At 49.7% G+C, this 26,982-nt stretch overlaps 1 protein-coding gene across 1 annotated transcript in view; it reads right to left on the bottom strand.

The window, feature by feature from the left end:
• tmem214 (transmembrane protein 214) overlaps nucleotides 1-26,982 on the bottom strand; it is a 127,622-nt gene that overhangs the window by 13,227 nt on the left and 87,413 nt on the right. The window contains exons 12-16 of the mRNA XM_084195832.1: nucleotides 21,142-21,249; nucleotides 19,626-19,743; nucleotides 19,431-19,527; nucleotides 19,022-19,190; nucleotides 16,046-16,197 (exon numbers count right to left, since the gene is read on the bottom strand). Of these exons, the coding sequence (XP_084051958.1) occupies nucleotides 16,046-16,197; nucleotides 19,022-19,190; nucleotides 19,431-19,527; nucleotides 19,626-19,743; nucleotides 21,142-21,249 (644 nt within the window). The remainder of the gene's footprint in view (nucleotides 1-16,045; nucleotides 16,198-19,021; nucleotides 19,191-19,430; nucleotides 19,528-19,625; nucleotides 19,744-21,141; nucleotides 21,250-26,982) is intronic.

Raw genomic sequence — 26,982 nt, 5'->3', positions numbered from 1 at the left:
ACTGCTAGGGTAGAGAGAGGAATGTTACAGATCCCAACAGACTGCTAGGGTAGAGAGAGAGGAATGTTACAGATCCTAACAGACTGCTAGGGTAGAGAGAGGAATGTTACAGATCCCAACAGACTGCTAGGGTAGAGAGAGGAATGTTACAGATCCCAACAGACTGCTAGGGTAGAGAGAGAGGAATGTTACAGATCCTAACAGACTGCTAGGGTAGAGAGAGAGAGGAATGTTACAGATCCTAACAGACTGCTAGGGTAGAGAGAGAGGAATGTTACAGATCCTAATAGACTGCTAGGGTAGAGAGAGAGGAATGTTACAGATCCTAACAGACTGCTAGGGTAGAGAGAGAGAGGAATGTTACAGATCCCAACATACTGCTAGGGTAGAGAGAGAGGAATGTTACAGATCCTAACAGACTGCTAGGGTAGAGAGAGAGAGGAATGTTACAGATCCCAACATACTGCTAGGGTAGAGAGAGAGGAATGTTACAGATCCTAACAGACTGCTAGGGTAGAGAGAGAGAGGAATGTTACAGATCCTAACAGACTGCTAGGGTAGAGAGAGGAATGTTACAGATCCTAACAGACTGCTAGGGTAGAGAGAGAGGAATGTTACAGATCCTAACAGACTGCTAGGGTAGAGAGAGAGAGGAATGTTACAGATCCTAACAGACTGCTAGGGTAGAGAGAGAGGAATGTTACAGATCCCAACAGACTGCTAGGGTAGAGAGAGGGAGGAATGTTACAGATCCTAACAGACTGCTAGGGTAGAGAGAGGAATGTTACAGATCCCAACAGACTGCTAGGGTAGAGAGAGGAATGTTACAGATCCCAACAGACTGCTAGGGTAGAGAGAGAGAGGAATGTTACAGATCCCAACAGACTGCTAGGGTAGAGAGAGGAATGTTACAGATCCTAACAGACTGCTAGGGTAGAGAGAGGAATGTTACAGATCCCAACAGACTGCTAGGGTAGAGAGAGGAATGTTACAGATCCCAACAGACTGCTAGGGTAGAGAGAGAGAGGAATGTTACAGATCCTAACAGACTGCTAGGGTAGAGAGAGAGGCATGTTACAGATCCTAACAGACTGCTAGGGTAGAGAGAGGAATGTTACAGATCCCAACAGACTGCTAGGGTAGAGAGAGAGGAATGTTACAGATCCTAACAGACTGCTAGGGTAGATAGAGGAATGTTACAGATCCCAACAGACTGCTAGGGTAGAGAGAGAGAGGAATGTTACAGATCCTAACAGACTGCTAGGGTAGAGAGAGAGAGAGGAATGTTACAGATCCTAACAGACTGCTAGGGTAGAGAGAGGAATGTTACAGATCCCAACAGACTGCTAGGGTAGAGAGAGAGAGGAATGTTACAGATCCCAACAGACTGCTAGGGTAGAGAGAGGAATGTTACAGATCCTAACAGACTGCTAGGGTAGAGAGAGAGAGGAATGTTACAGATCCTAACAGACTGCTAGGGTAGAGAGAGGAATGTTACAGATCCCAACAGACTGCTAGGGTAGAGAGAGGAATGTTACAGATCCCAACAGACTGCTAGGGTAGAGAGAGAGGAATGTTACAGATCCTAACAGACTGCTAGGGTAGAGAGAGGAATGTTACAGATCCCAACAGACTGCTAGGGTAGAGAGAGGAATGTTACAGATCCCAACAGACTGCTAGGGTAGAGAGAGAGGAATGTTACAGATCCTAACAGACTGCTAGGGTAGAGAGAGAGAGGAATGTTACAGATCCCAACAGACTGCTAGGGTAGAGAGAGAGGAATGTTACAGATCCTAACAGACTGCTAGGGTAGAGAGAGGAATGTTACAGATCCCAACAGACTGCTAGGGTAGAGAGAGGAATGTTACAGATCCCAACAGACTGCTAGGGTAGAGAGAGAGGAATGTTACAGATCCTAACAGACTGCTAGGGTAGAGAGAGAGAGGAATGTTACAGATCCCAACAGACTGCTAGGGTAGAGAGAGAGGAATGTTACAGATCCTAACAGACTGCTAGGGTAGAGAGAGAGAGGAATGTTACAGATCCTAACAGACTGCTAGGGTAGAGAGAGAGGAATGTTACAGATCCTAATAGACTGCTAGGGTAGAGAGAGAGGAATGTTACAGATCCTAACAGACTGCTAGGGTAGAGAGAGAGAGGAATGTTACAGATCCCAACAGACTGCTAGGGTAGAGAGAGGAATGTTACAGATCCCAACAGACTGCTAGGGTAGAGAGAGAGAGGAATGTTACAGATCCTAACAGACTGCTAGGGTAGAGAGAGGAATGTTACAGATCCTAACAGACTGCTAGGGTAGAGAGAGGAATGTTACAGATCCTAACAGACTGCTAGGGTAGAGAGAGAGGAATGTTACAGATCCTAACAGACTGCTAGGGTAGAGAGAGAGAGGAATGTTACAGATCCTAACAGACTGCTAGGGTAGAGAGAGAGGAATGTTACAGATCCCAACAGACTGCTAGGGTAGAGAGAGGGAGGAATGTTACAGATCCTAACAGACTGCTAGGGTAGAGAGAGGAATGTTACAGATCCCAACAGACTGCTAGGGTAGAGAGAGGAATGTTACAGATCCCAACAGACTGCTAGGGTAGAGAGAGAGAGGAATGTTACAGATCCCAACAGACTGCTAGGGTAGAGAGAGGAATGTTACAGATCCTAACAGACTGCTAGGGTAGAGAGAGGAATGTTACAGATCCCAACAGACTGCTAGGGTAGAGAGAGGAATGTTACAGATCCCAACAGACTGCTAGGGTAGAGAGAGAGAGGAATGTTACAGATCCTAACAGACTGCTAGGGTAGAGAGAGAGAGGAATGTTACAGATCCTAACAGACTGCTAGGGTAGAGAGAGAGGAATGTTACAGATCCCAACAGACTGCTAGGGTAGAGAGAGGAATGTTACAGATCCCAACAGACTGCTAGGGTAGAGAGAGAGAGAGGAATGTTACAGATCCTAACAGACTGCTAGGGTAGAGAGAGAGGAATGTTACAGATCCTAACAGACTGCTAGGGTAGAGAGAGGAATGTTACAGATCCTAACAGACTGCTAGGGTAGAGAGAGAGGAATGTTACAGATCCTAACAGATTGCTAGGGTAGAGAGAGGAATGTTACAGATCCCAACAGACTGCTAGGGTAGAGAGAGAGGAATGTTACAGATCCTAACAGACTGCTAGGGTAGAGAGAGAGAGGAATGTTACAGATCCTAACAGACTGCTAGGGTAGAGAGAGGTATGTTACAGATCCCAACAGACTGCTAGGGTAGAGAGAGAGAGGAATGTTACAGATCAACAGACTGCTAGGGTAGAGAGAGGAATGTTACAGATCCTAACAGACTGCTAGGGTAGAGAGAGAGAGGTATGTTACAGATCCCAACAGACTGCTAGGGTAGAGAGAGGAATGTTACAGATTCTAACAGACTGCTAGGGTAGAGAGAGGAATGTTACAGATCCTAACAGACTGCTAGGGTAGAGAGAGGAATGTTACTGATCCCAACAGACTGCTAGAGTAGAGAGAGGAATGTTACAGATCCCAACAGACTGCTAGGGTAGAGAGAGAGAGGAATGTTACAGATCCCAACAGACTGCTAGGGTAGAGAGAGGAATGTTACAGATCCCAACAGACTGCTAGGGTAGAGAGAGGAATGTTACAGATCCTAACAGACTGCTAGGGTAGAGAGAGGAATGTTACAGATCCTAACAGACTGCTAGGGTAGAGAGAGATAGGAATGTTACAGATCCCAACAGACTGCTAGGGTAGAGAGAGGAATGTTACAGATCCCAACAGACTGCTAGGGTAGAGAGAGGAATGTTACAGATCCTAACAGACTGCTAGGGTAGAGAGAGAGAGGAATGTTACAGATCCCAACAGACTGCTAGGGTAGAGAGAGAGGAATGTTACAGATCCCAACAGACTGCTAGGGTAGAGAGAGAGGAATGTTACAGATCCCAACAGACTGCTAGGGTAGAGAGAGAGGAATGTTACAGATCCCAACAGACTGCTAGGGTAGAGAGAGAGGAATGTTACAGATCCCAACAGACTGCTAGGGTAGAGAGAGGAATGTTACAGATCCCAACAGACTGCTAGGGTAGAGAGAGGAATGTTACAGATCCCAACAGACTGCTAGGGTAGAGAGAGGAATGTTACAGATCCTAACAGACTGCTAGGGTAGAGAGAGGAATGTTACAGATCCCAACAGACTGCTAGGGTAGAGAGAGAGGAATGTTACAGATCCCAACAGACTGCTAGGGTAGAGAGAGAGGAATGTTACAGATCCTAACAGACTGCAAGGGTAGAGAGAGAGAGGAATGTTACAGATCCTAACAGACTGCTAGGGTAGAGAGAGAGGAATGTTACAGATCCTAACAGACTGCTAGGGTAGAGAGAGGAATGTTACAGATCCTAACAGACTGCTAGGGTAGAGAGAGAGAGAGGAATGTTACAGATCCTAACAGACTGCTAGGGTAGAGAGAGGAATGTTACAGATCCCAACAGACTGCTAGGGTAGAGAGAGGAATGTTACAGATCCCAACAGACTGCTAGGGTAGAGAGAGAGAGGAATGTTACAGATCCTAACAGACTGCTAGGGTAGAGAGAGGAATGTTACAGATCCTAACAGACTGCTAGGGTAGAGAGAGGAATGTTACAGATCCCAACAGACTGCTAGGGTAGAGAGAGGAATGTTACAGATCCCAACAGACTGCTAGGGTAGAGAGAGAGGAATGTTACAGATCCTAACAGACTGCTAGGGTAGAGAGAGGAATGTTACAGATCCCAACAGACTGCTAGGGTAGAGAGAGGAATGTTACAGATCCCAACAGACTGCTAGGGTAGAGAGAGAGGAATGTTACAGATCCTAACAGACTGCTAGGGTAGAGAGAGAGAGGAATGTTACAGATCCTAACAGACTGCTAGGGTAGAGAGAGAGGAATGTTACAGATCCTAATAGACTGCTAGGGTAGAGAGAGAGGAATGTTACAGATCCTAACAGACTGCTAGGGTAGAGAGAGAGAGGAATGTTACAGATCCTAACAGACTGCTAGGGTAGAGAGAGAGGAATGTTACAGATCCTAACAGACTGCTAGGGTAGAGAGAGAGAGGAATGTTACAGATCCTAACAGACTGCTAGGGTAGAGAGAGGAATGTTACAGATCCTAACAGACTGCTAGGGTAGAGAGAGAGAGGAATGTTACAGATCCCAACAGACTGCTAGGGTAGAGAGAGGAATGTTACAGATCCTAACAGACTGCTAGGGTAGAGAGAGGAATGTTACAGATCCTAACAGACTGATAGGGTAGAGAGAGAGGAATGTTACAGATCCTAACAGACTGCTAGGGTAGAGAGAGAGAGGAATGTTACAGATCCTAACAGACTGCTAGGGTAGAGAGAGAGGAATGTTACAGATCCCAACAGACTGCTAGGGTAGAGAGAGGAATGTTACAGATCCTAACAGACTGCTAGGGTAGAGAGAGAGGAATGTTACAGATCCCAACAGACTGCTAGGGTAGAGAGAGGAATGTTACAGATCCTAACAGACTGCTAGGGTAGAGAGAGGAATGTTACAGATCCCAACAGACTGCTAGGGTAGAGAGAGGAATGTTACAGATCCCAACAGACTGCTAGGGTAGAGAGAGAGGAATGTTACAGATCCCAACAGACTGCTAGGGTAGAGAGAGGGAGGAATGTTACAGATCCTAACAGACTGCTAGGGTAGAGAGAGGAATGTTACAGATCCCAACAGACTGCTAGGGTAGAGAGAGGAATGTTACAGATCCCAACAGACTGCTAGGGTAGAGAGAGAGAGGAATGTTACAGATCCCAACAGACTGCTAGGGTAGAGAGAGAGAGGAATGTTACAGATCCCAACAGACTGCTAGGGTAGAGAGAGGAATGTTAAAGATCCTAACAGACTGCTAGGGTAGAGAGAGGAATGTTACAGATCCCAACAGACTGCTAGGGTAGAGAGAGGAATGTTACAGATCCCAACAGACTGCTAGGGTAGAGAGAGAGAGGAATGTTACAGATCCCAACAGACTGCTGCAGTAGAGAGAGAGGAATGTTACAGATCCTAACAGACTGCTAGGGTAGAGAGAGGAATGTTACAGATCCCAACAGACTGCTAGGGTAGAGAGAGAGGAATGTTACAGATCCCAACAGACTGCTAGGGTAGAGAGAGAGGAATGTTACAGATCCCAACAGACTGCTAGGGTAGAGAGAGGAATGTTACAGATCCTAACAGACTGCTAGGGTAGAGAGAGAGCGGAATGTTACAGATCCCAACAGACTGCTAGGGTAGAGAGAGAGGAATGTTACAGATCCCAACAGACTGCTAGGGTAGAGAGAGAGCGGAATGTTACAGATCCCAACAGACTGCTAGGGTAGAGAGAGAGGAATGTTACAGATCCTAACAGACTGCTAGGGTAGAGAGAGTAATGTTACAGATCCCAACAGACTGCTAGGGTAGAGAGAGAGGAATGTTACAGATCCCAACAGACTGCTAGGGTAGAGAGAGAGGAATGTTACAGATCCCAACAGACTGCTAGGGTAGAGAGAGGAATGTTACAGATCCCAACAGACTGCTAGGGTAGAGAGAGAGGAATGTTACAGATCCCAACAGACTGCTAGGGTAGAGAGAGGAATGTTACAGATCCTAACAGACTGCTAGGGTAGAGAGAGAGCGGAATGTTACAGATCCCAACAGACTGCTAGGGTAGAGAGAGAGGAATGTTACAGATCCCAACAGACTGCTAGGGTAGAGAGAGAGGAATGTTACAGATCCCAACAGACTGCTAGGGTAGAGAGAGGAATGTTACAGATCCCAACAGACTGCTAGGGTAGAGAGAGGAACGTTACAGATCCCAACAGACTGCTAGGGTAGAGAGAGGAATGTTACAGATCCCAACAGACTGCTAGGGTAGAGAGAGGAATGTTACAGATCCTAACAGACTGCTAGGGTAGAGAGAGAGGAATGTTACAGATCCTAACAGACTGCTAGGGTAGAGAGAGAGGAATGTTACAGATCCTAACAGACTGCTAGGGTAGAGAGAGGAATGTTACAGATCCCAACAGACTGCTAGGGTAGAGAGAGGAACGTTACAGATCCCAACAGACTGCTAGGGTAGAGAGAGAGAGGAATGTTACAGATCCTAACAGACTGCTAGGGTAGAGAGAGGAATGTTACAGATCCCAACAGACTGCTAGGGTAGAGAGAGAGGAATGTTACAGATCCCAACAGACTGCTAGGGTAGAGAGAGGAATGTTACAGATCCTAACAGACTGCTAGGGTAGAGAGAGAGAGGAATGTTACAGATCCTAACAGACTGCTAGGGTAGAGAGAGGAATGTTACAGATCCTAACAGACTGCTAGGGTAGAGAGAGGAATGTTACAGATCCTAACAGACTGCTAGGGTAGAGAGAGAGGAATGTTACAGATCCCAACAGACTGCTAGGGTAGAGAGAGAGAGGAATGTTACAGATCCCAACAGACTGCTAGGGTAGAGAGAGGAATGTTACAGATCCTAACAGACTGCTAGGGTAGAGAGAGGAATGTTACAGATCCTAACAGACTGCTAGGGTAGAGAGAGGAATGTTACAGATCCCAACAGACTGCTAGGGTAGAGAGAGGAATGTTACAGATCCCAACAGACTGCTAGGGTAGAGAGAGGAATGTTACAGATCCTAACAGACTGCTAGGGTAGAGAGAGGAATGTTACAGATCCTAACAGACTGCTAGGGTAGAGAGAGAGAGGAATGTTACAGATCCTAACAGACTGCTAGGGTAGAGAGAGAGAGGAATGTTACAGATCCCAACAGACTGCTAGGGTAGAGAGAGGAATGTTACAGATCCTAACAGACTGCTAGGGTAGAGAGAGAGAAGAATGTTACAGATCCTAACAGACTGCTAGGGTAGAGAGAGAGAGGAATGTTACAGATCCTAACAGACTGCTAGGGTAGAGAGAGAGGAATGTTACAGATCCTAACAGACTGCTAGGGTAGAGAGAGGAATGTTACAGATCCCAACAGACTGCTAGGGTAGAGAGAGGAATGTTACAGATCCCAACAGACTGCTAGGGTAGAGAGAGAGGAATGTTACAGATCCTAACAGACTGCTAGGGTAGAGAGAGGAATGTTACAGATCCTAACAGACTGCTAGGGTAGAGAGAGGAATGTTACAGATCCCAACAGACTGCTAGGGTAGAGAGAGAGAGAGGAATGTTACAGATCCTAACAGACTGCTAGGGTAGAGAGAGAGGAATGTTACAGATCCCAACAGACTGCTAGGGTAGAGAGAGAGAGGAATGTTACAGATCCCAACAGACTGCTAGGGTAGAGAGAGGAATGTTACAGATCCCAACAGACTGCTAGGGTAGAGAGAGGAATGTTACAGATCCTAACAGAGATTGGATTGATGCTGGTGCTCTTCCTTTTCACAACAGTGGAGCGTGGAGCATGTATCTTGTTGTTGGCCAATCATGAGTCATCAGAGACCATAGGCTACAGTCATAGAGCCTCGCTCCATGTGTGGCAAGAATTAGGAGATATCTAATCAATGGAAGATGGAATTATAATGAGGGAATGAAAAGTTAAAGGAGAAGGACAGGCTACAATGACCAAGAGCCAACAGGTAGGCTGCTACTTTATATTCTGAATGGAGTTGTGTTTGTTACTGTAGGATGAGAGGATGCATGCAGCCTCAATTAGCCTAGTTAGCTAACGTTAGCTAGCTTAACTAGCTTCTCCCGGTTTGATGCAGTCAAGACAGCTACTAGGTAATCATATTAGATGGTAATAACCTATCTATGGCAGCTATTAGTCTACTATAGCGTGAGTCTGCTTGGTTGGTTGCTGTCTCCCTCCCTGCTCACATGTCACTGGCCCACAGTACGGCCCCTCCCCCCTGCTCACATGTCACTGGCCCACAGTACGGCCCCTCCCCCCTGCTCACATGTCACTGGCCCACAGTACGGCCCCTCCCCCCTGCTCACATGTCACTGGCCCACGGTATGGCCCCTCCCCCCTGCTCACATGTCACTGGCCCACGGTATGGCCCCTCCCCCCTGCTCACATGTCACTGGCCCACAGTACGGCCCCTCCCCCCTGCTAGAGCAGCGCCTCTCTCCCTCTCACGCTTTATCAACTCCGGTTAATAAAGTAGCTTAAATGACTTTTCTGCTGCTTCCCTCACTCGGGTGGGAAAGCCCCAGGTCCCTTTTTGGACCCACTCGGATGGGAAAGCCCCAGGTCCCTTTTTGGACCCACTCGGATGGGAAAGCCCCAGGTCCCTTTTTGGACCCACTCGGATGGGAAAGCCCCAGGTCCCTTTTTGGACCCACTCGGATGGGAAAGCCCCAGGTCCCTTTTTGGACCCACTCGGGTGGGAAAGCCCCAGGTCCCTTTTTGGACCCATGAAGACCTCTAGTGTGTGGTACCTACTGTGTGTGGGAGAGCTGGTAGTTGGTATGGATGGGAGGTGTGTGTGGGAGAGCTGGTAGCAGGTAGTTGGTGTGGATGGGAGGTGTGTGGGAGAGCTGGTAGTTGGTATGGATGGGAGGCGTGTGGGAGAGCTGGTAGTTGGTGTGGATGGGAGGTGTGTGGGAGAGCTGGTAGCAGGTAGTTGGTGTGAATGGGAGGTGTGTGGGAGAGCTGGTAGTTGGTATGGATGGGAGGTGTGTGGGAGAGCTGGTAGCAGGTAGTTGGTGTGAATGGGAGGTGTGTGTGGGAGAGCTGGTAGTTGGTATGGATGGGAGGTGTGTGGGAGAGCTGGTAGTTGGTATGGATGGGAGGTGTGTGGGAGAGCTGGTAGCAGGTAGTTGGTGTGAATGGGAGGTGTGTGTGGGAGAGCTGGTAGTTGGTATGGATGGGAGGTGTGTGGGAGAGCTGGTAGTTGGTATGGATGGGAGGTGTGTGGGAGAGCTGGTAGCAGGTAGTTGGTGTGAATGGGAGGTGTGTGGGAGAGCTGGTAGTTGGTATGGATGGGAGGTGTGTGGGAGAGCTGGTAGCAGGTAGTTGGTGTGAATGGGAGGTGTGTGTGGGAGAGCTGGTAGTTGGTATGGATGGGAGGTGTGTGGGAGAGCTGGTAGTTGGTATGGATGGGAGGTGTGTGGGAGAGCTGGTAGTTGGTATGGATGGGAGGCGTGTGGGAGAGCTGGTAGTTGGTATGGATGGGAGGCGTGTGGGAGAGCTGGTAGTTGGTATGGATGGGAGGTGTGTGGGAGAGCTGGTAGTTGGTATGGATGGGAGGTGTGTGGGAGAGCTGGTAGTTGGTGTGGATGGGAGGTGTGTGGGAGAGCTGGTAGCAGGTAGTTGGTATGGATGGGAGGTGTGTGGGAGAGCTGGTAGTTGGTATGGATGGGAGGTGTGTGGGAGAGCTGGTAGTTGGTATGGATGGGAGGTGTGTGGGAGAGCTGGTAGCAGGTAGTTGGTGTGAATGGGAGGTGTGTGTGGGAGAGCTGGTAGTTGGTATGGATGGGAGGTGTGTGGGAGAGCTAGTAGTTGGTATGGATGGGAGGTGTGTGGGAGAGCTGGTAGTTGGTATGGATGGGAGGTGTGTGTGGGAGAGCTGGTAGCAGGTAGTTGGTATGGATGGGAGGTGTGTGGGAGAGCTGGTAGTTGGTATGGATGGGAGGTGTGTGGGAGAGCTGGTAGCAGGTAGTTGGTATGGATGGGAGGTGTGTGGGAGAGCTGGTAGCAGGTAGTTGGTATGGATGGGAGGTGTGTGGGAGAGCTGGTAGTTGGTATGGATGGGAGGTGTGTGGGAGAGCTGGTAGTTGGTGTGAATGGGAGGTGTGTGTGGGAGAGCTGGTAGTTGGTATGGATGGGAGGTGTGTGGGAGAGCTGGTAGTTGGTATGGATGGGAGGTGTGTGGGAGAGCTGGTAGCAGGTAGTTGGTATGGATGGGAGGTGTGTGTGGGAGAGCTGGTAGTTGGTATGGATGGGAGGCGTGTGGGAGAGCTGGTAGTTGGTATGGATGGGAGGTGTGTGGGAGAGCTGGTAGTTGGTATGGATGGGAGGTGTGTGGGAGAGCTGGTAGCAGGTAGTTGGTATGGATGGGAGGTGTGTGTGGGAGAGCTGGTAGTTGGTATGGATGGGAGGCGTGTGGGAGAGCTGGTAGTTGGTATGGATGGGAGGCGTGTGGGAGAGCTGGTAGTTGGTATGGATGGGAGGTGTGTGGGAGAGCTGGTAGTTGGTATGGATGGGAGGTGTGTGGGAGAGCTGGTAGCAGGTAGTTGGTATGGATGGGAGGTGTGTGGGAGAGCTGGTAGTTGGTATGGATGGGAGGTGTGTGGGAGAGCTGGTAGTTGGTATGGATGGGAGGTGTGTGGGAGAGCTGGTAGTTGGTATGGATGGGAGGTGTGTGGGAGAGCTGGTAGTTGGTATGGATGGGAGGCGTGTGGGAGAGCTGGTAGTTGGTATGGATGGGAGGTGTGTGGGAGAGCTGGTAGCAGGTAGTTGGTGTGAATGGGAGGTGTGTGTGGGAGAGCTGGTAGTTGGTATGGATGGGAGGTGTGTGGGAGAGCTGGTAGTTGGTATGGATGGGAGGTGTGTGGGAGAGCTGGTAGCAGGTAGTTGGTGTGAATGGGAGGTGTGTGTGGGAGAGCTGGTAGTTGGTATGGATGGGAGGTGTGTGGGAGAGCTGGTAGTTGGTATGGATGGGAGGTGTGTGGGAGAGCTGGTAGCAGGTAGTTGGTGTGAATGGGAGGTGTGTGGGAGAGCTGGTAGTTGGTATGGATGGGAGGTGTGTGGGAGAGCTGGTAGCAGGTAGTTGGTGTGAATGGGAGGTGTGTGTGGGAGAGCTGGTAGTTGGTATGGATGGGAGGTGTGTGGGAGAGCTGGTAGTTGGTATGGATGGGAGGTGTGTGGGAGAGCTGGTAGTTGGTATGGATGGGAGGCGTGTGGGAGAGCTGGTAGTTGGTATGGATGGGAGGCGTTTTGGAGAGCTGGTAGTTGGTATGGATGGGAGGTGTGTGGGAGAGCTGGTAGTTGGTATGGATGGGAGGTGTGTGGGAGAGCTGGTAGTTGGTGTGGATGGGAGGTGTGTGGGAGAGCTGGTAGCAGGTAGTTGGTATGGATGGGAGGTGTGTGGGAGAGCTGGTAGTTGGTATGGATGGGAGGTGTGTGGGAGAGCTGGTAGTTGGTATGGATGGGAGGTGTGTGGGAGAGCTGGTAGCAGGTAGTTGGTGTGAATGGGAGGTGTGTGTGGGAGAGCTAGTAGTTGGTATGGATGGGAGGTGTGTGGGAGAGCTGGTAGTTGGTATGGATGGGAGGTGTGTGTGGGAGAGCTGGTAGCAGGTAGTTGGTATGGATGGGAGGTGTGTGGGAGAGCTGGTAGTTGGTATGGATGGGAGGTGTGTGGGAGAGCTGGTAGCAGGTAGTTGGTATGGATGGGAGGTGTGTGGGAGAGCTGGTAGCAGGTAGTTGGTATGGATGGGAGGTGTGTGGGAGAGCTGGTAGTTGGTATGGATGGGAGGTGTGTGGGAGAGCTGGTAGTTGGTGTGAATGGGAGGTGTGTGTGGGAGAGCTGGTAGTTGGTATGGATGGGAGGTGTGTGGGAGAGCTGGTAGTTGGTATGGATGGGAGGTGTGTGGGAGAGCTGGTAGCAGGTAGTTGGTATGGATGGGAGGTGTGTGTGGGAGAGCTGGTAGTTGGTATGGATGGGAGGCGTGTGGGAGAGCTGGTAGTTGGTAGTTGGTATGGATGGGAGGTGTGTGGGAGAGCTGGTAGTTGGTATGGATGGGAGGTGTGTGGGAGAGCTGGTAGCAGGTAGTTGGTATGGATGGGAGGTGTGTGTGGGAGAGCTGGTAGTTGGTATGGATGGGAGGCGTGTGGGAGAGCTGGTAGTTGGTATGGATGGGAGGCGTGTGGGAGAGCTGGTAGTTGGTATGGATGGGAGGTGTGTGGGAGAGCTGGTAGTTGGTATGGATGGGAGGTGTGTGGGAGAGCTGGTAGCAGGTAGTTGGTATGGATGGGAGGTGTGTGGGAGAGCTGGTAGTTGGTATGGATGGGAGGTGTGTGGGAGAGCTGGTAGTTGGTATGGATGGGAGGTGTGTGGGAGAGCTGGTAGTTGGTATGGATGGGAGGTGTGTGGGAGAGCTGGTAGTTGGTATGGATGGGAGGTGTGTGGGAGAGCTGGTAGTTGGTATGGATGGGAGGTGTGTGGGAGAGCTGGTAGTTGGTATGGATGGGAGGCGTGTGGGAGAGCTGGTAGTTGGTATGGATGGGAGGTGTGTGGGAGAGCTGGTAGCAGGTAGTTGGTATGGATGGGAGGTGTGTGGGAGAGCTGGTAGTTGGTATGGATAGGAGGTGTGTGGGAGAGCTGGTAGCAGGTAGTTGGTGTGAATGGGAGGTGTGTGTGGGAGAGCTGGTAGTTGGTATGGATGGGAGGTGTGTGGGAGAGCTGGTAGCAGGTAGTTGGTATGGATGGGAGGTGTGTGGGAGAGCTGGTAGTTGGTATGGATGGGAGGTGTGTGGGAGAGCTGGTAGTTGGTATGGATGGGAGGTGTGTGGGAGAGCTGGTAGTTGGTATGGATGGGAGGTGTGTGTGGGAGAGCTGGTAGCAGGTAGTTGGTATGGATGGGAGGTGTGTGGGAGAGCTGGTAGTTGGTATGGATGGGAGGTGTGTGGGAGAGCTGGTAGTTGGTATGGATGGGAGGTGTGTGGGAGAGCTGGTAGCTGGTATGGATGGGAGGTGTGTGGGAGAGCTGGTAGTTGGTATGGATGGGAGGTGTGTGGGAGAGCTGGTAGTTGGTATGGATGGGAGGTGTGTGTGGGAGAGCTGGTAGCAGGTAGTTGGTATGGATGGGAGGTGTGTGTGGGAGAGCTGGTAGTTGGTATGGATGGGAGGTGTGTGGGAGAGCTGGTAGTTGGTATGGATGGGAGGTGTGTGGGAGAGCTGGTAGTTGGTATGGATGGGAGGTGTGTGGGAGAGCTGGTAGTTGGTATGGATGGGAGGTGTGTGGGAGAGCTGGTAGTTGGTATGGATGGGAGGTGTGTGTGGGAGAGCTGGTAGCAGGTAGTTGGTATGGATGGGAGGTGTGTGGGAGAGCTGGTAGTTGGTATGGATGGGAGGTGTGTGGGAGAGCTGGTAGTTGGTATGGATGGGAGGTGTGTGGGAGAGCTGGTAGCTGGTATGGATGGGAGGTGTGTGGGAGAGCTGGTAGTTGGTATGGATGGGAGGTGTGTGGGAGAGCTGGTAGTTGGTATGGATGGGAGGTGTGTGTGGGAGAGCTGGTAGCAGGTAGTTGGTATGGATGGGAGGTGTGTGTGGGAGAGCTGGTAGCAGGTAGTTGGTATGGATGGGAGGTGTGTGGGAGAGCTGGTAGTTGGTATGGATGGGAGATGTGTGGGAGAGCTGGTAGCAGGTAGTTGGTATGGATGGGAGGTGTGTGGGAGAGCTGGTAGCAGGTAGTTGGTATGGATGGGAGGTGTGTGGGAGAGCTGGTAGTTGGTATGGATGGGAGGTGTGTGGGAGAGCTGGTAGTTGGTGTGAATGGGAGGTGTGTGTGGGAGAGCTGGTAGTTGGTATGGATGGGAGGTGTGTGGGAGAGCTGGTAGTTGGTATGGATGGGAGGTGTGTGGGAGAGCTGGTAGCAGGTAGTTGGTATGGATGGGAGGTGTGTGTGGGAGAGCTGGTAGTTGGTATGGATGGGAGGCGTGTGGGAGAGCTGGTAGTTGGTAGTTGGTATGGATGGGAGGTGTGTGGGAGAGCTGGTAGTTGGTATGGATGGGAGGTGTGTGGGAGAGCTGGTAGCAGGTAGTTGGTATGGATGGGAGGTGTGTGTGGGAGAGCTGGTAGCAGGTAGTTGGTATGGATGGGAGGTGTGTGTGGGAGAGCTGGTAGTTGGTATGGATGGGAGGCGTGTGGGAGAGCTGGTAGTTGGTATGGATGGGAGGTGTGTGGGAGAGCTGGTAGTTGGTATGGATGGGAGGTGTGTGGGAGAGCTGGTAGCAGGTAGTTGGTATGGATGGGAGGTGTGTGGGAGAGCTGGTAGTTGGTATGGATGGGAGGTGTGTGGGAGAGCTGGTAGCAGGTAGTTGGTATGGATGGGAGGTGTGTGGGAGAGCTGGTAGTTGGTATGGATGGGAGGCGTGTGGGAGAGCTGGTAGCAGGTAGTTGGTATGGATGGGAGGTGTGTGTGGGAGAGCTGGTAGTTGGTATGGATGGGAGGTGTGTGGGAGAGCTGGTAGCAGGTAGTTGGTATGGATGGGAGGTGTGTGGGAGAGCTGGTAGCTGGTAGTTGGTATGGATGGGAGGTGTGTGAGAGAGCTGGTAGCAGGTAGTTGGTATGGATGGGAGGTGTGTGGGAGAGCTGGTAGTTGGTATGGATGGGAGGTGTGTGGGAGAGCTGGTAGCAGGTAGTTGGTATGGATGGGAGGTGTGTGGGAGAGCTGGTAGCAGGTAGTTGGTGTGAATGGGAGGTGTGTGTGGGAGAGCTGGTAGTTGGTATGGATGGGAGGTGTGTGGGAGAGCTGGTAGTGGTATGGATGGGGGGAGAGCTGTGTTGGTATGGATGGGAGGTGTGTGGGAGAGCTGGTAGTTGGTATGGATGGAGGTGTGTGTGGAGAGCTGGTAGCAGGTAGTTGGTGAATGGGAGGTGTGTGTGGGAGAGCTGGTAGCAGGTAGTTGGTGTGAATGGGAGGTGTGTGTTAGGTGTGTATGGTACCTACTTGCAGGAGTCCTGTAGGGCTAGGTGTGTATGGTACCTACTTGCAGGAGTCCTGTAGGGCTGTCCAGGCCTGTATTGTTAGATGGGAGGTGTGTGAGAGAGCTGGTAGCAGGTAGTTGGTGTGAATGGGAGGTGTGTGTTAGGTGTGTATGGTACCTACTTGCAGGAGTCCTGTAGGGCTGTCCAGGCCTGTATTGTTAGATGGGAGGTGTGTGAGAGAGCTGGTAGCTGGTAGTTGGTATGGATGGGAGGTGTGTGTGGGAGAGCTGGTAGCAGGTAGTTGGTGTGAATGGGAGGTGTGTGTGGGAGAGCTGGTAGCAGGTAGTTGGTGTGAATGGGAGGTGTGTGTTAGGTGTGTATGGTACCTACTTGCAGGAGTCCTGTAGGGCTGTCCAGGCCTGTATTGTTAGATGGGAGGCGTGTGAGAGAGCTGGCAGCAGGTAGTTGGTGTGGAGAAACAGTAGGAGCTGCTTCAGATAGGTTATCAGCAGAGACACACTGGCTGGAGTGTTGGAGCTCAGCTAGAGGAAAAAACATTCAAACATTTTAAAGGTCACACCACTATCCATGTACGTAACCTTGTTTTAAACCGGCCTGCTATCTGTAGGGCGGGAGGAAGGGTTACCGGGAGTAAAATGTATCAGAAAATACAAAGTTAAATATTATTTGAAAGCTAAATCTTACACGTTGCACATGCCCTGCCCTTTTCAAATGGCTGTGTTCCAATGGGAATGTTTAGAGCACCACCATTACGTAAAAGATACTTTTTTATAAATACATCTAAATAATAATTTTGGAACAGTAATTGGTGATGTGTTTTATCTCAAACCTCTTATTCCCCAAAATGGGGACCCACATTATTTTATTTTTTTTAAGAAGAGGAAAATGTCCGTTGTTTTTGGTCTGCCACATCTCTGTAGTCGTAGTCACACTGTATCAGAATCCCACCACTCTCACCTTTCTGACAGTACTAAGCGTGTTGGTAGGACTTCATTTTGAAACAGAAATGTACTTTGAGGGAAGTAAACAATATTCTGTGTCATGTGAGGGTAGTATATAATATTATGCGACCAGAGGAGGCCAGAGTTGAACAGGTTAACGCATTTGCTAACTAGCGTCAGCGCAATCACTGGAAGTGTATGGGATGTTCTGGTAGACTTCCAGTCATGTCGCTAACGCTAGTTAGCATTGGCACGCGAAACTACCTCTAATGTCCTTCATGCTGGATACTAAGACTTTAAAATGGTATCCATGAGTTCATCGGACTCTGGGGAAATAGATGAAGGGCTTCATTGCCAAAATCCTGAAGTATCCCTTTAACATGTTGTGGAGCTGGGACTCATGGTCACTAACACGACAAACAGTATCACCACGACAAACAGTATCACCACGACAAACAGTATCACCACTACAAACAGTATCACCACTACAAACAGTATCACCACTACAAACAGTATCACCACTACAAACAGTATCACCACCACAAACAGTATCACCACCACAAACAGTATCACCACGACAAACAGTATCACCACGACAAACAGTATCACCACGACAAACAGTATCACCACGACAAACAGTATCACCACCACAAACAGTATCACCACCACAAACAGTATCACCACCACAAACAGTATCACCACCACAAACAGTATCACCACGACAAACAGTATCACCACGACAAACAGTATCACCACGACAAACAGTATCACCACGACAAACAGTATCACCACTACAAACAGTATCACCACCACAAACAGTCTCACCACGACAAACAGTCTCACCACTACAAACAGTATCACCACGACAAACAGTATCACCACCACAAACAGTCTCACCACGACAAACAGTATCACCACGACAAACAGTATCACCACGACAAACAGTATCACCACGACAAACAGTATCACCACGACAAACAGTATCACCAATACAAACAGTATCACCACGACAAACAGTATCACCACGACAAACAGTATCACCACGACAAACAGTATCACCACTACAAACAGTATCACCACTACAAACAGTATCACCACTACAAACAGTATCACCACTACAAACAGTATCACCACCACAAACAGTATCACCACCACAAACAGTCTCACCACTACAAACAGTATCACCACGACAAACAGTATCACCACGACAAACAGTATCACCACGACAAACAGTCTCACCACGACAAACAGTCTCACCACGACAAACAGTATCACCACGACAAACAGTATCACCACGACAAACAGTATCACCACGACAAACAGTATCACCACGACAAACAGTATCACCACTACAAACAGTATCACCACTACAAACAGTATCACCACCACAAACAGTATCACCACCACAAACAGTATCACCACCACAAACAGTATCACCACCACAAACAGTATCACCACGACAAACAGTATCACCACCACAAACAGTATCACCACGACAAACAGTATCACCACGACAAACAGTATCACCACGACAAACAGTATCACCACGACAAACAGTATCACCACTACAAACAGTATCACCACCACAAACAGTATCACCACGACAAACAGTCTCACCACTACAAACAGTATCACCACGACAAACAGTATCACCACTACAAACAGTATCACCACGACAAACAGTATCACCACGACAAACAGTATCCCCACGACAAACAGTATCACCACGACAAACAGTATCACCACTACAAACAGTATCACCACGACAAACAGTATCACCACGACAAACAGTATCACCACGACAAACAGTATCACCACTACAAACAGTATCACCACGACAAACAGTATCACCACGACAAACAGTATCACCACGACAAACAGTATCACCACGACAAACAGTATCACCACGACAAACAGTATCACCACGACAAACAGTCTCACCACGACAAACAGTATCACCACGACAAACAGTATCACCACCACAAACAGTCTCACCACTACAAACAGTATCACCACGACAAACAGTATCACCACGACAAACAGTATCACCACTACAAACAGTATCACCACGACAAACAGTATCACCACGACAAACAGTATCACCACGACAAACAGTATCACCACTACAAACAGTATCACCACTACAAACAGTATCACCACTACAAACAGTATCACCACGACAAACAGTATCACCACGACAAACAGTATCACCACGACAAACAGTATCACCACTACAAACAGTATCACCACTACAAACAGTATCACCACCACAAACAGTATCACCACCACAAACAGTATCACCACCACAAACAGTATCACCACCACAAACAGTATCACCACAACAAACAGTATCACCACGAAACAACTTAATGTACAACAGTGTGTGTGTGTGTGTGTGTCTTACCCATTCTATGAGAAGGGGTGTGTTGTGATTGGTCCAGTCAGTGAGTTGTGTTGTGAGTTGTGAGATGTAGATGGCAACATCTTTAGTTCTCTCCCAGTTCTGCTCCAGTGCCGGCCCCAACACACGCACCCCCTCTGAATAGTAGTAGGGAGTGTTGGTCTCCAACCAGCTACACACACGGAAAAACAGGATTATTGTTTTGGATACAAAAATGACTTCAGTCTACACTTGAATGTCTAAAACCTGATTAGAATGTAGAAATGATAATGGACGTATATTTTTAAACAACTGACTGACAAATTAATTTTGGAGTCAAAAACATTTATAAATGCGTTCTGTCCTCAGAGATATGCTGATGAGCAAACATGATTTCTCAGCTCTGGGTTAGAGGTCAGAGGTCAGAGGTTACCTGAAGCCCTGTTGTGAGTAGAGGGTGACTTTGCTCCAGGCCTGTTGAGACACGCCCATCACCCCTGAACTGTGGAGATACCTCGCTGTGGTGGAGTCTATGCACACACACACACGGTCAGATAGGTTTACAGATGCATAGGCTAAGGAAGTGTGTTCGTGTTGTGTGTGTGTGTGTGTGTGAGAGTTTAAGTACCTGTGAAGGATCCGTGTGATCTGATGTCGTGTGTAATGAACCCGGCAGCAAACACCAGTAAAGCCATGAAGAGTCTGGACCAGGGGAAACCTCCTCCTGTCATCTTCAACTGGAGACACTACAGACAGAAGGGAGAGGAAAAGAGAGGTGGAGGACAGGTAGGAGAGAGGAGAGGTAGGAGAGAGGAGAGGTAGGGGAGAGGAGAGGTAGGGGAGAGGAGAGGTGGAGGACAGGTAAGAGAGAGGAGAGGTAGGGGAGAGGAGAGGTGGAGGACAGGTAGGAGAGAGGAGAGGTAGGAGAGAGAAGAGGTAGAGGAGAGGTAGGAGAGAGGAGAGAGGACAGGTAGGGGAGAGGAGAGGTAGGAGAGAGGAGAGGTAGGGGAGAGGAGAGGTGGAGGACAGGTAGGAGAGAGGACAGGAAGGAGAGAGGTAGAGGAGAGGTGGAGGACAGGTAGGAGAGAGGAGAGGTAGGAGAGAGGAGAGGTAGGAGAGAGGAGAGGTAGGGGAGAGGAGAGGTAGGGGAGAGGAGAGGTAGGGGAGAGGAGAGGTAGGGGAGAGGAGAGGTAGGGGAGAGGAGAGGTAGGAGAGAGGAGAGGTAGGGGAGAGGAGAGGTAGGAGAGAGGAGAGGTAGGGGAGAGGAGAGGTAGGAGAGAGGAGAGGTAGGGGAGAGGAGAGGTAGGGGAGAGGAGAGGTGGAGGACAGGTAGGGGAGAGGAGAGGTAGGAGAGAGGAGAGGTAGGAGAGGTAGGGGAGAGGAGAGGTAGGAGAGAGGAGAGGTAGGGGAGAGGAGAGGTAGGAGAGAGGAGAGGTAGGAGAGAGGAGAGGTAGGGGAGAGGAGAGGTAGGGGAGAGGAGAGGTAGGGGAGAGGTAGGAGAGAGGAGAGGTAGGAGAGAGGACAGGTAGGAGAGGTAGGGGAGAGGAGAGGTAGGAGAGAGGAGAGGTAGGGGAGAGGAGAGGTAGGGGAGAGGTAGGAGAGGGGAGAGGTAGGAGAGAGGAGAGGTAGGAGAGAGGACAGGTAGGGGAGAGGAGAGGTAGGAGAGAGGAGAGGTAGGAGAGAGGAGAGGTAGGGGAGAGGAGAGGTGGAGGACAGGTAGGGGAGAGGAGAGGTAGGAGAGAGGAGAGGTAGGGGAGAGGAGAGGTAGGAGAGAGGAGAGGTAGGGGAGAGGAGAGGTGGAGGACAGGTAGGAGAGAGGAGAGGTAGGGGAGAGGACAGGTAGGAGAGAGGAGAGGTGGAGGAGAGGAGAGGTAGGAGAGAGGAGAGGTAGGGGAGAGGAGAGGTGGAGGACAGGTAGGAGAGAGGAGAGGTAGGGGAGAGGACAGGTAGGAGAGAGGAGAGGTGGAGGAGAGGTAGGAGAGAGGAGAGGTAGGAGAGAGGACAGGTAGGGGAGGTTTATAATGTGTATAATACTAGTCCTCTTTAAATGTTTCCTCAAACCTTTTAGCCCTTTTTAAGGCATTATTGAAAGTTGCTGCTAGCTTTGTGATTTATGTTTGTAAATTAAAAGTGTTGTATCTCACGTGACAGAGTTTGTTACAGTCCTGTAAATCAGTAGAGTTAGCCGTGTCTCTCAGCTCCTCATTGGTCACTCTGAACGACTGGACCGTCTCCTGCAGCCAACCACGCAACTACCAGAAACACAATAAATACAATCCAATCCAACTTCCAGCAGTGGAGGACGAGCAGCCCTAACCAGTCTGTTTAGATAACACTCCACTCCTTGTAGTCTGCTTGAGGCCTTTTCTTAGACCTGGACTAAGGTCCTTCTTTTATCAATCTTCAAATATAAACATTCTGTTTTTAATGACTTCGAGGAGATCTGAGGATTTGATCCTGATTCGATAACCCTCACAGCTATCCTCCAATCAAGCAAATATTGGACCTCTTTTTTTCTCCACAGATGGCATTTTTTGTTTGTCAAGATGAAACCAGTCCCAGTGGGAATACGACGTGATAAAGACGTATTTTACTGATTGAAATCTGGTCAGGATGTCATATAACCAGATCACAACCAGATTAAATCTTCGTCATGAAAAATACTTCTTATTTTGGTTGATATCTGGTTTATGATTGAAATCTGATTAAACTACTGACCAGTTATCTAAATGCTACTGAATTAATAGAAACCAATCTATATAAATATGTGCATATAAAACACTAGAATTGGAGTAATGTTATTTTTCAGCAGGGTTTGCATGATTCAGTTTAGCAAACAACAGCTGTCAGAGCGCACCAAAGCAGGGTCTCGTGGTATACTCCGGCCTGATTAACTTATTCAGGAGTAGGGCCATTCGAGGTGTTTATTCAGCAGGTGACGAAATACCAATTTACAAAAAGTGACAGCAAATGCGATTATGCATGTAATGCTTTTATTATAAAGGTGCATTTTTATGGTGAAAATGATCTTCCCCAAACTTGAAACTCACGCGCTGCTTATGTATGCCAGTTAGACTCTACACCGGTTGTAAAGTGGATTAATGTGCTTAATTTTAAGAAGTTATTTGGCCCCTTTAGTTGTGATACAAACCTTATCAAAACATATAGGCCTATGGGCTACATGAGGTGGGCGACTATGATTAGAAAAAGTCACACAAAAAAAGGCTTTGTTTCTTGCCTTAAGCTGGTGATATATAATTCCCAATCGATACGCTAATAGTCACCCATCAGACTATACCTGATTTAATCTTGTCTTTACATTTACTAAATAATATATTTGACATTTGCATTGATGTCAGAGTGATTAGAGGGACAATAGAGAGCTGTGTATTTGTATTTATTATGGATCCCCATTAGTTCCTGCCAAGGCAGCAGCTACTCTTCCTGGGGTTTATTATGGATCCCCATTAGTTCCTGCCAAGGCAGCAGCTACTCTTCCTGGGGTTTATTATGGATCCCCATTAGTTCCTGCCAAGGCAGCAGCTACTCTTCCTGGGGTTTATTATGGATCCCCATTAGTTCCTGCCAAGGCAGCAGCTACTCTTCCTGGGGTTTATGATGGATCCCCATTAGTTCCTGCCAAGGCAGCAGCTACTCTTCCTGGGGTTTATTAAGGAGCCCCATTAGTTCCTGCCAAGGCAGAAGCTACTCTTCCTGGGGTTTATTATGGATCCCCATTAGTTCCTGCCAAGGCAACAGCTACTCTTCCTGGGGTTTATTATGGATCCCCATTAGTTCCTGCCAAGGCAGCAGCTACTCTTCCTGGGGTTTATTATGGATCCCCATTAGTTCCTGCCAAGGCAGCAGCTACTCTTCCTGGGGTTTATTATGGATCCCCATTAGTTCCTGCCAAGGCAGCAGCTACTCTTCCTGGGGTTTATTATGGATCCCCATTAGTTCCTGCCAAGGCAGCAGCTACTCTTCCTGGGGTTTATTATGGATCCCCATTAGTTCCTGCCAAGGCAGCAGCTACTCTTCCTGGGGTTTATTATGGATCCCCATTAGTTCCTGCCAAGGCAGCAGCTACTCTTCCTGGGGTTTATGATGGATCCCCATTAGTTCCTGCCAAGGCAGCAGCTACTCTTCCTGGGGTTTATTAAGGAGCCCCATTAGTTCCTGCCAAGGCAGAAGCTACTCTTCCTGGGGTTTATTATGGATCCCCATTAGTTCCTGCCAAGGCAACAGCTACTCTTCCTGGGGTTTATTATGGATCCCCATTAGTTCCTGCCAAGGCAGCAGCTACTCTTCCTGGGGTTTATTATGGATCCCCATTAGTTCCTGCCAAGGCAGCAGCTACTCTTCCTGGGGTTTATTATGGATCCCCATTAGTTCCTGCCAAGGCAGCAGCTACTCTTCCTGGGGTTTATTATGGATCCCCATTAGTTCCTGCCAAGGCAGCAGCTACTCTTCCTGGGGTTTATTATGGATCCCCATTAGTTCCTGCCAAGGCAGCAGCTACTCTTCCTGGGGTTTATGATGGATCCCCATTAGTTCCTGCCAAGGCAGCGGCTACTCTTCCTGGGGTCCAGCAAAATGAAGGCAGTCATAACATATTTCACAACATTAAGTGTGTGCCCTCAGGCCTCTACAATGCTACCACATATCTATAACACATAATCCATGTATATGAGTGTGTATAGTGCGTATGTTATCGTGTGTTTTTATACATGTGTCTATGTTTGTGTTGCTTCACAGTTCCCTCTGTTCCATAAGGTGTATTTTGCTAAATTTGCTAATCTCGCCAATGAAAAAAATCAAAGTATTGGCAATATCAGTGGGTTTTGTGAGGAATGAGCCATTTGATTCAATAAATGATGGAGCGGAGTTAGTCTTTTTGCCCAAAATATCATTGAAGGTGCTCCAAAGCTTTTTACTATCATTCTTTGTCTTCTTTCTTCATTTATCTTTGTTTCATAGTGTAGTTTCTTCTTCTTTTTATTCAGTTTAGTCACATGATTTCTCAATTTGCAGTACGTTTGCCAATTGGTTGTGCAGCCAGACTTATTTGCCATTTATTTTGCCTCATCCCTCTCAACCATACCATTTTTTAATTCCTCATCAATCCACTGGGATTTAACAGTTTCTACAGTCATTTTCTTAATGGCTGCATGCTTATTAGTAACTGGAATAAGCAATTTCATAAATGTGTCAAATGCAGTGTCTGGTTGCTCGTCATTACACACCACAGACCAACAAATATTCTTCACATCAACAACATAGGAATCACTATCCTATTGGCTGATCTCATTTCATGTATGTTTTCATGGAAAACAAGAACATTTCTAAGTGACCCCAAACTTTGCAAAAATTTCAATAAACCTGTTTTCGCTTCGTCATTATGGAGTATTGTGTGTAGATTGATGAGAAAACAACACTTTAATCAATTTTAGAATAAGGCTGTAATGTAACAAAAAGGTGGAAAACTTCAAGGGGTCTGAATACTTTCCGAATGCGCTGTACATTTATATAGGTACAGTTGATCAAGATTTTAAAGAATTTGCAGTTAGGATAGCCTTATAATAATAATAATATAATAATAAGCCATTTAGCAGACGCTTTTATCCAAAGCGACTTACAGTCATGCGTGCATACATTTTTTTTGTGTATGGGTGGTCCCGGGGATCGAACCCACTACCTTGGCGTTACAAGCGCCGTGCTCTACCAGCTGAGCTACAGAGGACCAAGCGCCGTGCTCTACCAGCTGAGCTCCAGAGGACCAAGCGCCGTGCTCTACCAGCTGAGCTACAGAGGACCAAGCGCCGTGCTCTACCAGCTGAGCTACAGAGGACCAAGCGCCGTGCTCTACCAGCTGAGCTCCAGAGGACCAAGCGCCGTGCTCTACCAGCTGAGCTCCAGAGGACCAAGCGCCGTGCTCTACCAGCTGAGCTCCAGAGGACCAAGCGCCGTGCTCTACCAGCTGAGCTCCAGAGGACCAAGCGCCGTGCTCTACCAGCTGAGCTCCAGAGGACCAAGCGCCGTGCTCTACCAGCTGAGCTCCAGAGGACCAAGCGCCGTGCTCTACCAGCTGAGCTCCAGAGGACCAAGCGCCGTGCTCTACCAGCTGAGCTCCAGAGGACCAAGCGCCGTGCTCTACCAGCTGAGCTCCAGAGGACCAAGCGCCGTGCTCTACCAGCTGAGCTCCAGAGGACCAAGCGCCGTGCTCTACCAGCTGAGCTACAGAGGACCAAGCGCCGTGCTCTACCAGCTGAGCTACAGAGGACCAAGCGCCGTGCTCTACCAGCTGAGCTACAGAGGACCAAGCGCCGTGCTCTACCAGCTGAGCTACAGAGGACCAAGCGCCGTGCTCTACCAGCGGAGCTACAGAGGACCAAGCGCCGTGCTCTACCAGCTGAGCTCCATAGGACCAAGCGCCGTGCTCTACCAGCTGAGCTACAGAGGACCAAGCGCCGTGCTCTACCAGCTGAGCTCCAGAGGACCAAGCGCCGTGCTCTACCAGCTGAGCTCCAGAGGACCAAGCGCCGTGCTCTACCAGCTGAGCTCCAGAGGACCAAGCGCCGTGCTCTACCAGCTGAGCTACAGAGGACCAAGCGCCGTGCTCTACCAGCTGAGCTACAGAGGACCAAGCGCCGTGCTCTACCAGCTGAGCTACAGAGGACCAAGCGCCGTGCTCTACCAGCTGAGCTCCAGAGGACCAAGCGCCGTGCTCTACCAGCTGAGCTCCAGAGGACCAAGCGCCGTGCTCTACCAGCTGAGCTCCAGAGGACCAAGCGCCGTGCTCTACCAGCTGAGCTCCAGAGGACCACAGCGCCGTGCTCTACCAGCTGAGCTACAGAGGACCAAGCGCCGTGCTCTACCAGCTGAGCTCCAGAGGACCAAGCGCCGTGCTCTACCAGCTGAGCTAGAGGACCAAGCGCCGTGCTCTACCAGCTGAGCTACAGAGGACCAAGCGCCGTGCTCTACCAGCTGAGCTCCAGAGGACCAAGCGCCGTGCGCTACCAGCTGAGCTACAGAGGACCAAGCGCCGTGCTCTACCAGCTGAGCTCCAGAGGACCAAGCGCCGTGCTCTACCAGCTGAGCTACAGAGGACCAAGCGCCGTGCTCTACCAGCTGAGCTCCAGAGGACCAAGCGCCGTGCTCTACCAGCTGAGCTCCAGAGGACCAAGCGCCGTGCTCTACCAGCTGAGCTCCAGAGGACCAAGCGCCGTGCTCTACCAGCTGAGCTACAGAGGACCACAGCGCCGTGCTCTACCAGCTGAGCTACAGAGGACCAAGCGCCGTGCTCTACCAGCTGAGCTACAGAGGACCAAGCGCCGTGCTCTACCAGCTGAGCTCCAGAGGACCAAGCGCCGTGCTCTACCAGCTGAGCTACAGAGGACCAAGCGCCGTGCTCTACCAGCTGAGCTACAGAGGACCAAGCGCCGTGCTCTACCAGCTGAGCTACAGAGGACCAAGCGCCGTGCTCTACCAGCTGAGCTACAGAGGACCAAGCGCCGTGCTCTACCAGCTGAGCTACAGAGGACCAAGCGCCGTGCTCTACCAGCTGAGCTCCAGAGGACCAAGCACCGTGCTCTACCAGCTGAGCTCCAGAGGACCAAGCACCGTGCTCTACCAGCTGAGCTCCAGAGGACCAAGCGCCGTGCTCTACCAGCTGAGCTCCAGAGGACCAAGCGCCGTGCTCTACCAGCTGAGCTCCAGAGGACCAAGCGCCGTGCTCTACCAGCTGAGCTCCAGAGGACCAAGCGCCGTGCTCTACCAGCTGAGCTCCAGAGGACCAAGCGCCGTGCTCTACCAGCTGAGCTCCAGAGGACCAAGCGCCGTGCTCTACCAGCTGAGCTCCAGAGGACCAAGCACCGTGCTCTACCAGCTGAGCTCCAGAGGACCAAGCACCGTGCTCTACCAGCTGAGCTCCAGAGGACCAAGCGCCGTGCTCTACCAGCTGAGCTCCAGAGGACCAAGCGCCGTGC

Source organism: Coregonus lavaretus (genome assembly GCF_964263955.1).
Source record: "Coregonus lavaretus genome assembly, contig: HAP1_SCAFFOLD_198, whole genome shotgun sequence".
Lineage (NCBI taxonomy): Eukaryota > Metazoa > Chordata > Actinopteri > Salmoniformes > Salmonidae > Coregonus > Coregonus lavaretus.
Note: the sequence above shows the minus strand (reverse complement) of the source record. Positions and strands in the feature narration are given on the sequence as shown.